Raw genomic sequence first — 10,696 nt, forward strand, 5'->3', positions numbered from 1 at the left:
GTAGTACTTGAGTAGGGACAGGGAACTCTCTTTACTTTCTGCTCATTTTAGCATGAACCTAAAACGACTCTAAAATAAAAAGTTTTATTAATTTCTTTCTTAAAAAAAAAAGTGGTTGTAGAGCTATTTGGCTTTTCAAATATTTGAGTTCCTGCTTTGTGCTGTGCTGCATAATGCCTTCTGAGAGGTCATAGCCCAGTGGAAAAGTTCAGAATCTAATGGACTCTTCAGAAATCTTGAAAAAACAGTGGTTTCTGTTCTGGGCATAGTGGAATTTCTGATTTTCAGACCTAACTCTGCCATGCTTTCTGTCCTGAAGTCTTTCGGAACTTATAGTTTGGCCGGGTGTTACATACCTATATACTTGACAAATTCATACCTCTTCAGAAAATGAGATTAAGTTTTGTCCTTTATTGATGCTAGAAGATAGGCATTGAATAGAGAAGTAAATAGAAATGTGATTTGCTATTTTGAGAGGATTGTTGTGTTTATTGTTCGTGTGTGTTCTTATTTTTTAGTACCAGGTACCATGATTAAAGACAATCATAATTTCTTTTTTAGGCATCTGAAAATTAGTGGCTTGGGCTCTAAACCTGTTGTTTATCTGAGAAAGTCATATGTTATGCATTATTTGATCTTTTCTTTTCTTGGCAAGGATAATTATGCTTGCTCATATTTGGGTTTTGTGCATACTAAGAGGACTTTTTAAAAACTTAATTTACTCTGAATAAGGAATATAATCACATGGTTCTGAAATTAAAGTTTGCATTGAACAGCCTGTTTCTACTCTGTCCTTGTCTTCCTTTCCCACAGCTTCTGTAGATGACCACTCTGTTTGCTGATCGTTCAGTGCTCTTTTTAAAAGCAAATATAAGCAAATACATTATTTTAGGAAGTTGGCTTTTTTCTAGAAAGATGATATGGCTTATCATTCATAATCTGTTGCTTACTTAAAGAGCATGTCAGTACTTTCATAAGGATAAGGGTAAAAGTGGCAGTCCCCATAACCAACCCTTGGTGTGGCTGATAAACCACCCGGAGATTACTTAGGAACTCCTTAACTCATCCTGAAAGGTAAATGGTGCAGGGGAGGCCAGAACCAAAATATTAGGTAACATTTATTGACAGCTTAGTGTATATTATGCCAAGTTTACAAACTCTATGAAAAAGCATGTACACTTAGCATTCCCATTTTATCGATAAGTAAGTTGAGACTCTAGAGAGGTTAAGAAATTTAATTTAGCCCATGTAATTAATTAGTGGCAGAATTCAAAGCTAAACTTTTTTTTAAATGATGAGCATTATCAAACATACAAAAAAGTAGAGAAAAAATAGTTTAATGAAATCCTGTGTACCCATCACTGAGATCAGTCGTTGTTAACATTTTACATTTGCTTGATCTGTCGTTTTTTCCTTTATTTCTTAAGTATTTTGAAATAAGTCCTGAATGTTATGTGAATTTGCTCCTGTGTACTAAAGCATACATCTCTAAAAAATATAGATTCTTTCTTAAATTGCGACAGTGCCATTTATTACACACCTCCAAGTAGCTAGAATGGTAAAGAAGTTGGCCCTGTGACCAAGGCCATCAATCAATTCAGCCTAAAGAGAACTCTCAGCAGTTTGGTTACGAAAGGGTGGTTTATTTTATGCAAGTGGTGGTTGTTCACAAGGACAGTGTGACTGACCCTTGCTGAGCTAGATAAAGGCTGGAGAGGCCCGTGGCAGCCCAAGCCCTGCTGATAGTGAAGTGTGCCTTTAGGCTGAGTTCCAGTCCCCTTCTCTAACCACCAGCTGTAATCGACATAAAAACTTAGGTTTTTAAATTAATTATTCTGAGAGCTAAATGAAGCTATGAGCTTTAAATAGATTTTGCATTGGCTTTTGATGTGTGGTAGAATCTCTTCCGATGGACTCATAGCATTGAACTTGCACTTCTTGTTTAAAGGTCTTTGATTTGCGTCAGTGTCATCGGCAGATGCAGCAGCAGGCGGCCACTGCTCAAGCTGCAGCCGCTGCGCAGGCCGCCGCCGTGGCAGGAAACATCCCTGGCCCTGGATCAGTAGGTGGAATAGCTCCAGCTATCAGTAAGTATGCTTTTGATACTTTGTTGTCAAGTGTAGTAGTTGGCACTTTATCTTGATTCACTCAGCTGATTAGTTACTTCAGGCAATAATGGAAACTAAAGTGTTCTTTTACTGGGATGATAACATTTTTGAATTAGCAAAAAACTGTTTTTCTGTAATAGTTGTCCTTTGTCTAGGACACTGTCTTCATTCTTTTTGTATCAAAAAGGGAGTATGGGATAAAGGAGAAAGGGGGTCATTGTTAGATTATATTGATCAATCTCCTGTTTTTTTGTTGATGCTTTTAATTCCTGCCTCACCAGCAAGGGTGGGTTGTAATCACCAATGTGCTTGGCTTTATTCTAGAAGGAGAGCATATTTCAAGTTCAGAATTAGGTACCTCTCCAAATTTTTTTTTAAGTACGCTAAGCATGGAGAGAAAACTTACGTGAGGGTGGTATTTTGATAACTTGTAGACTTTTTTTTAATTTTAGGGTAAAATTGAACTGTGTGCCAGGTTTCACACTGATGGGGAATTTTTTACTGCAGAGTTAAACTCCTGACTATAGACTTTTATGATGGAAACACGTGGCACCCATCTTCCACGTCTGAAGGCATAACTAGTGATTCATTCAACCCCTGTTCTTAACCTCTTCAGTGTGGTAAGCAAATCACACTGGCTAAGAAACTGCAGCGGCCCTGCAGGTTTCTGTACAGCACATGCAGACTCCTCCCCCTAGTTTCACTGTGATATTGATGAATGGAGACTGACTATATGACTGTATGTTCTGACTGGAAAATTAGATGCAGAATCTCCTTTGTGACTTATGTTCAGGAGTTTACAGTGTAGAGGTAGATGAGGCATATGCCCTTAGAGAATTTGACTTTTTAAAAAATTTGAGCACCTAAACCATTAATTTGCTAGTGTTGATGTTATAAACATGCTTTTACTAAAGAGGCCAGAATTATTATTAAATTTCTCATTCTTATCTACTGCCCCCATTGAGTAATTGCACGGTACCTCTGTTACACTGTGAAATTGAGAGACAGACATCATCTGGGTCATCCAAGAAGTCTTAGTGGAACCAGGACTATTAACTGTCTCGTTATTAGTCATGTCTTTCATTGAACCAGGCTGTTTAGACAGACAGTAAGGTTCTTAGAACCAACCTGTGGACATGTGCTACCTCTTAAAAACAAGTTATTTTTTCACCTTCACCTCTCCTTCTAAAGAGAAAAATAGGTGGGGTGTTGGTGGATTGTGGTAATTTACTTTATAGTTGCTGGTAGCTAGAAGACTCCTGTGGAATGTGAATTGTCTTAACCAAAAGTTTTCGGTCCCTGTTGATAAAGCGTAGATCTACACTTAACTTCTTGGCACTTTGACAGAGAAGTTATATGCTGGGGAGAATGAAGTAAAGAAAGCTGGTCACTTTATTGATAAGGTGTAGGGAGGATGGAAGAGATCAGCCTGTCCCTCTGACGTCTTCCAAATCTTTTCTGTTAGGTTTGTCAGCTGCTGCCGGCATTGGTGTCGATGACCTTCGCCGTTTGTGCATACTCAGGATGAGTTTTGTGAAGGGCTGGGGACCGGATTACCCAAGACAGAGCATCAAAGAAACGCCTTGCTGGATCGAGATTCACTTACACCGGGCCCTCCAGCTCTTAGATGAAGTGCTTCATACCATGCCTATTGCTGACCCACAGCCTTTAGACTGAGGTCTTTCAGTGTTGGGGCCCTTAACATTGTCAGGATGGTGGACTATAAAATACAATCCTGTTTATAATCTGAAGATATATTTCACTTTTGTTCTGCTTTTTTCATAAAGGGTTGAAAAGTGTGTTTGCTGCCTTGCTCCTAGCAGACAGAAACTGGATTAAAACAATTTTTTTTCCTACTTAGAACTTTTCAGGCATGGCTCAGAGCTTGAAGATCAGGAAAAACACATTCTTATTAAATCTTTACCAGTTATGTATGAAGGAATCATTCCAGTGCTGGAAAATTTAGCCCTTTAAAATGTCTTAGAGCCTTTTATATGCAGAACATCGATACATGTGTTATTCTACAGAATAAATTCAATATTGCTGATTTTAAAGGAGAGAAGTTCTCAAAGTTAATTCACCTATGTTATTTTGTGTGCAAGTTGTTATTATTGAACATACTTTACTCCAAAATATTGTGCCATGTGGGTGAGTTAATTTTACCAAGAGCAACTTCACTCTGTGTTTAAAAAATAAGATAGTAATGTATTATATAACCTTTTATCCAAAATATTTTTTTGCAAGTTAAAACGAGTGAAGACGATTTCAATTCAGATGGTCTTGCAACTTCAGTTTTATTTTTGCCAAGGCAAAACACTAATGTGTGTGTATACTGGGAATTCCTTAAAATCACCCACAAAAATACACCATTTAAAATTTACACTTGTTATCCCTGTTCAGGGTAACTATTTGTCAAGAAATATTCTTTTGCCCTGTTATACAGTAGATATATTCTTTTATATTTCTAGGCACAAGGTGGTCACTACGGAGCCTAGAAGAGGAATTTCTTTCCTTCATTAATTCATAAGGAAAGGTTTTGTATTTTTAAAAACACTAAAGGCAGTGTCACTTCACCTAATATCTCACCATTCTGCAAAAGTGGCAATGCTTAAACTAAGTGAGTATTTTGGAAACTGCTAAATTCTATGTTAAATACTGTGCAGAATAATGGAAACATTACAGTTCATAATAGCTAGTTTGGATATTTTTGTACTTGATTTGATGTGTGACTTTTTTTTTTTTCGTATACTGTTTAAATCATGTATGTTTTGACATTGTTTAAAATTCAGTTTTTGTATCTTGGGGCAAGACTGCAAACTTTTTTATACCTTTTGGTTATTCTAAGCCCTTTGCCATCAATGATCATATTAATTGGCAGTGACTTTGTATAGAGAATTTAAGTAGAAAAGTTGCAAATGTATTGACTGTACCACAGACACAATATGTATGCTTTTTACTTAGCTAGTAGCCTAAATAAAACCGAATCTCAACATACAAAGTTGAATTCTAGGTTTGGTTTTTAAGTTTTGTTTTCTTTTGCACTTTTGAGTTGAACCTCAGAGGCAAGATACCTTCTACTAAATGACAGGCAACAGCCAGTGCTATTGGACAGCTTTGGTTTCCCTCACACTCTGCCAGGACTTCCCCACAGACATTATGTATCGAGTGTAGAGTTGGTTGGGGTTTTTTTGTTTTGTTTTGTTTTATTTTGTTTTAGCTTTTATTTTACTGTAGCAAAATAGGCCTGATTGTCTACAAGGTAAATAGGTTGTCTACAGGATAAAATAGTGTGAAATAAAACCAAGGATTATCTTTCAGATGCTTTTATGTTTTGCTTGGAGGGCCTTCTTAGGTGTAATAAGATTCTTGAAGGTGTGTTACAAGTATGAGATTTGAGAAACACTTAGAATAGTCATCCTTAAATGACTTAAACGAATAAGTCTTCTACTTCCTTGCTCAGAAGGTCATCTTCAGAAGACCATCCTAGGAGAACCACTGAGTTTGCTTATTGTGATTTAAACATAGATCTGGATCCAAGCTACATGTTTTGTTTTGTTTTGTTTTGTTTTAAAATATTTTCTCTGCCAAGCTCATTTGAACTCTTGAGTACTTACGGATACTTTTGTTAAAGACCAAATTTTAATCTGTAAAAGTTTGGTGATTTAAGTTTTATTGGCAGATTTTTTTTAAAAAAGATCATCTTCATTCTCTAGAAATTGCTGACTTTAGGTCCATTTTACTGTGAATGAAGAATAGGAGTGATGAGAGATTTTTTAAATCCAGATTATTTGATTAGGATCATTTGATTAGCATGCTGTGATACAATCCGTTGCCTCCTTTTCTCCTTTAAGGAAGGTTTTCATGTTTAATCGTCTGGGGAAAGTGTGTGGAAATATTTGCTAAAAAGTCTTTCTTTGAGGCCAAGCCACCTGTCTTGGTTTCTTTCTACTAAGAGCCATAATGTTAACTACCAGTATGTAGCATTATTTCTAGTTGTTAATTGCTTTATGTTTGTACCTAGATTCAGTCTTATGCTTCTGAGAAAACATCTAGTATGTTCATGATCAGTTATTTTTGAGAGCTTAGTTGTTAAACAGTATTTCCATTTCTTAGAGATAGTCATCTTTGATGAGTAAGACTCAAGAATCACTAGGTTTAAAATTTTATGGCTACTTTAGGGTAGAATAGTTTCTGCAGTTCTCAGAATCTGATTATTTTGAGGATATGGTTCCGGGTAGATTTTCTCCAGCTATTTCATATCTCAAAATGTTGAGCTTCAGTGCAAGCTGAATTGAGAGTTGAACCAAGTACCCTTCTAATCCAGTATGAGGCCATTCCACTTTGGCCCAGTGCCTTTCAGTGCGTTATCAAAGGGAATCCTAAAATGGTGTTGCCTTTATTTTCCAGGGAGTAGATTCTTTTGAGGGATATGCCCTATCTCATTTTTTATAGTGTGCTACCCCTGGTATACAAAGATAATGATAATAAATCACTGCCATATAACCTTGTTTTTCTAGAAACACTGCTCATTTGTATTGACCTACCCACCAAATAGGTCTCTTGTCTCATCCTTCCTGTAGTCATTGTAGGTTCACAGGTTGGGTGGTCTAGTTTAAGGATTACCATCCTCGAATTATCCAAGGAAACTGAATACATGTTAGCTGTGTTGTATTTCAAAGTTAAAAATCCATTTTTGTGGGGGAAGGGTGTGGTATAAAGGGGGGTATTTGTAATAGAAATTTTGAAGGTAAAATAAAATATCCTGTCTTCCAGATGGTAAACATCTTACTTTTACAAGTTTATTGCAGGTATCTTTTTGACTATGCCCATCTGGAAAAGGGAAATTTTACATTGTCCCATGGTGCTCCTCATGCATATATGGAGGTTAAGGAATATAAGGTGAAATATTTCTACTCGTGGTTTGGTGGTAACTGGTTAATAGTTACTCACTAGCTATTATGCAAAATTAGATTAGTTCAGATCTTTTTTAGAGCCTTTTGGAAGAAGCAGTTTTATTCTGACTAGGGCAGAATCCTTTTTGGTGATAGTTTCTATAGTTCTCCTCATCATTAAGTCATTTTACTGGCATTTTATTTAATGCTAGCAGATTGGGAAGATGATGAATTTTAGGTTACTGAGGTAAATGAGTATATGAAAGCAATTATCTGCAAACTCACTTAACTTTTTTGTAGAGGGGGCTTGGCTAAGACTAGCAGATAATAGCATGAAGAAATGCTGTTTTTTTCTTCCAGTTTTCAAAACTCCTTACTACACTATTTCGCTTGATCTTTATAGTAACTCTGTGAGAGGGGGTTAGAGGGAAGGAAATGCTTTTTTTTTTCTTTCTAAAGGCAGACCTCATCTTGTCACAGGTAGCTCTCTGTGAATAGTTGCCTAAATTCTGCTTTGCAAAGATTACAGAAAAGAGGCTCTGAGAATCTTTTGTGCAAGCCTTTCCATTCTTTTCTGACAACTAGGTAACTTCTCCCAGGGTGTATCAGGAAGGATGTATATGGTTAGTGGCCGCATTCACAGAAGCATCCTCGGCTTGGCCTTGTCCCTAAGCACTTGTACCAGTGCTTCCAGCTGTTGATCTTGTTTATCTGCTGTCACTGTGGAATGGAATTTTCTGCATTACCCAGACTTGCCTTATTTAAGCAGTAAGCCTTTTTATTTTAGCCATTTTGAGGATGGAGTTATTAATGTGTATATCAGAGAACATACTAGATACAGTGTTTTTTTGTGTGTGCCAACCTGTCTTTGGATGTCAGGGGCTGCTAAGGTTTTGCAGACTGCTATGGTTTTGAATGTTTACCTTTTTTCTTTTCTACACAGTACCTTTCAGTATTCTCCCTTTCTGAGAGGTCACTTCGTGTGTAGCTCCCCTTGTAGTTTCTTCTTCGCTTTCTGATTCGTTTTTCCAACTGCTTGGGCAAGAAACCCAGATAACCAGACTTAGAACTACCTTTAAAACACAAGGACAAATTGGGACAGGTCCCAAGAAACTTTCCTGTAAAGTATTGAAAAGGCCTTCAGTGCTTTGGTGTCTGACATCTGTTTGACTGCTTAGAATGATTCCTGATTCTTTGCTGAGTTCAGGTAGTTGAAATAGGGAGAAGTGGGTCAGATTCATATTTTCTGCCTTTGAAAGATTTTGTTGCTTCCATCTCAGTGCTGCTCGTACAAAAACTGGGGTTACAGGGGTTACTAAATTACCATCAGTAGTCAGAGGCATGCCTTGCCTAGAGGATACCAGCAAAAAAAAAAAAAAAATCCTAAATGAACAACAAAAAACAAACCTTAGGAAATGAGAGGGTTGTTTTTGTTTTGTTTTGGTGTCCCCTTTTGAGTCCTATCTTGGGGCTTTCCTCCTCTACAGATATTTTTGACCTATAGGTGCCTTTATGAGAATTGAGGGTCTGATATCCTGCCCCAAGGAGTAGCTAAAGTAATTGCTAATGTTTTCAGGGATTTTAACATCAGACTTGAATGAATGAATGAAGCATTTTCCTCCCTGCCCCCTTTCCCTCCCACCCTCCTTCCCTCCCTCCTTTCCTCCCTCCCTCCCTCCCTCCCTTCCTCCCTTCCTTCCTTCCTCCCTCCCTCCCTCCCTCCCTTCCTCCCTCCCTTCCTCCCCCCCCCTCCCTCCCTCTGTCTTTCTTTCATAGGAAGGACTGAGGTGAAGACAATCATTTCTGTCTATTGATGTGGATAGTTTTCAGTGTATTTAAGATGCTTTCACAGTAAGTCTCAGAGCCCATGTTCTTATTCAGCCTAAAACTGGTGGCTCTGGGCTGGCACCAGGTACACTCTGGTTTGCACTCTGCCACTGATTTGATGTATGACCTTGAGCAGGTCATTTCCCTTCTCTGGGCCTCAGTTGCCTCATCTGTAAAATGAGGGAGTTGGACTAGATGTGTTCTAGCTCCGAAATTTAAGTGACCTTGCCTACCTCGCAGCAGTTTTTGATTTCTTCCTTAGTTTTGCTCTGCTGTTTGAAGGGGCTTTTTACTTACTTCCATGTTATTCAAATGAGATTAGGCTTGATATTTTATTACTATTCTCCAATGGACAAGAAGTTACATAGTATGTCCTTGAGACTTAAATTTAACCAAAGGCCTAGCACCACCTTGCAATAAATACTTAGAAAAAGAAAAAAAAAAAAAAACTGAGAGGAGAGGAAAAGCCTTCATTCTCTTTTCCCATCATCTAGATTAAAGGTTTCTTAAGGCTTTTTTTTTTTTTTTTTGAGTCATGGCATTCTACCTTTTGGGCTGGTGTGTGTGTGACAGCATCCTCTTAATGCTGTGTGCTGGTGATTTTTTTTCAACTAAAATGAAATTGAAAACTTACTGTAAATGCCTAATGATATTAGAGGTCATTACTTCTGGTCTTTGGTTTCTTATCTCTTTTATAAGTTGAAAACAGGGGAATTCCTCTGAACCACATCAATTAAAATGGTTCATATGATAGAAGAAAACCATACCAGTGGATGATCATTCACTTTATTCTTGGCTCTTTTTGGGTCCATTTTGATTAGAATACTTTTGGGTGGAGCATTCCTTTCAGAGTACTTTTCTGGCCTGTTCTTAGATGAGTATCATTAATGAACTTGTCTTTTTCAAGGACCTTGAGGACCTTCCTTGGGGGTGGGTTAAGGGTGGGGGGTTGGGGAGTCCTGGTAGAGGCCAGCTCTGTGATAGCTGGAGAGGAAGGGATGAAACCAACTGCTGTTGCTATGGCTGCTTGTCATTGATAGAAGGACTCATGGGCTTGGATTGGTTGAAAGGCTAAACATGGAGTTGACAGACTTCCTCCACATACTGGGTTCTGGCCAATGCCTTGGACATGTGATTTAAGGGAAAAGTGTGAATGCTTGTAGATGATGAAAACCTGGTGGGCTGCTGAACCATTGGAGGAAGTGACTGGGGGGTGGGGACTTATTTGGTCATGGTATTTCCCAACTCTGTCTCCTCCCCTAAAATCAGAGGAATGCAGCTATGCCAAAACCCAGAGAAGAGCCACACTTAGCTTCTGCTTTTGGGAAAACTGGTCAGCTAAAGCTCCGGTAGTTCCTTTGTGGCTTTCTGTATACTTTTGCCTGGTTGAAGTCTGTGGCTAAGAAATAGTTGAACCTTTCCTGAGAACTCTGTAACAAAGTATGTTTTTGATTAAAAGAGAAAGCCAATTAAATCATTATGTGCTCATTCTTTTTCTTAAGCTTGTGGATGTCTTGAATCTGAAAAGAGTTCCTGATCACTTAGAGAATTCTCAAACTTGAGGACAACAGTTTGCCTTCGCTGCTTTGTGACCGTTGAAATGGAAAATACAGCATTTCAGATATGCCCACGGAAGAACAGTCCCCATTCTCTTCTCATTTCTAAAAGGCGAGGGTGGAGAGATGGCAGTAGAAGAGGTGGATGCTAGAGGATTATGAGAACCAAGACGCTTAAGGGAGAGGGGGACACTGAAAACTAGAGACCCTGTCATCGCCCATCTAAGGATTAAGGAAAGCCATTTCCCCCTTCCCCCCCAGCTGCCTCTTCTGTGAAATGGGGGTCAAGGTGGCGGGGAGGGGGTCAGATAAG

General features: G+C 38.4%; 1 protein-coding gene across 6 annotated transcripts in view; it reads left to right on the forward strand.

The window, feature by feature from the left end:
• The window catches only part of SMAD4 (SMAD family member 4), a 109,630-nt gene extending 99,329 nt beyond the window's left edge, over positions 1 to 10,301 (forward strand). For 3 of the 6 annotated variants that reach the window (XM_019815278.3, XM_023242002.2, XM_011287987.4), the window contains exons 11-12: positions 1,949 to 2,087; positions 3,574 to 10,301. In XM_019815278.3, the coding sequence (XP_019670837.1) occupies positions 1,949 to 2,087; positions 3,574 to 3,785 (351 nt within the window). In that variant the 3' untranslated portion in view covers positions 3,786 to 10,301. Of the gene's footprint in view, positions 1 to 1,948; positions 2,088 to 2,560; positions 2,729 to 3,573 lie in introns of those variants that run through there. The other 3 variants (XR_002737356.2, XM_045042306.1, XM_023242003.2) reach the window with 3 other exon arrangements.
• Positions 10,302 to 10,696: the final 395 nt, after the last annotated feature.

The sequence above is a fragment of the Felis catus genome, chromosome D3 (genome assembly GCF_018350175.1).
Source record: "Felis catus isolate Fca126 chromosome D3, F.catus_Fca126_mat1.0, whole genome shotgun sequence".
NCBI lineage: Eukaryota > Metazoa > Chordata > Mammalia > Carnivora > Felidae > Felis > Felis catus.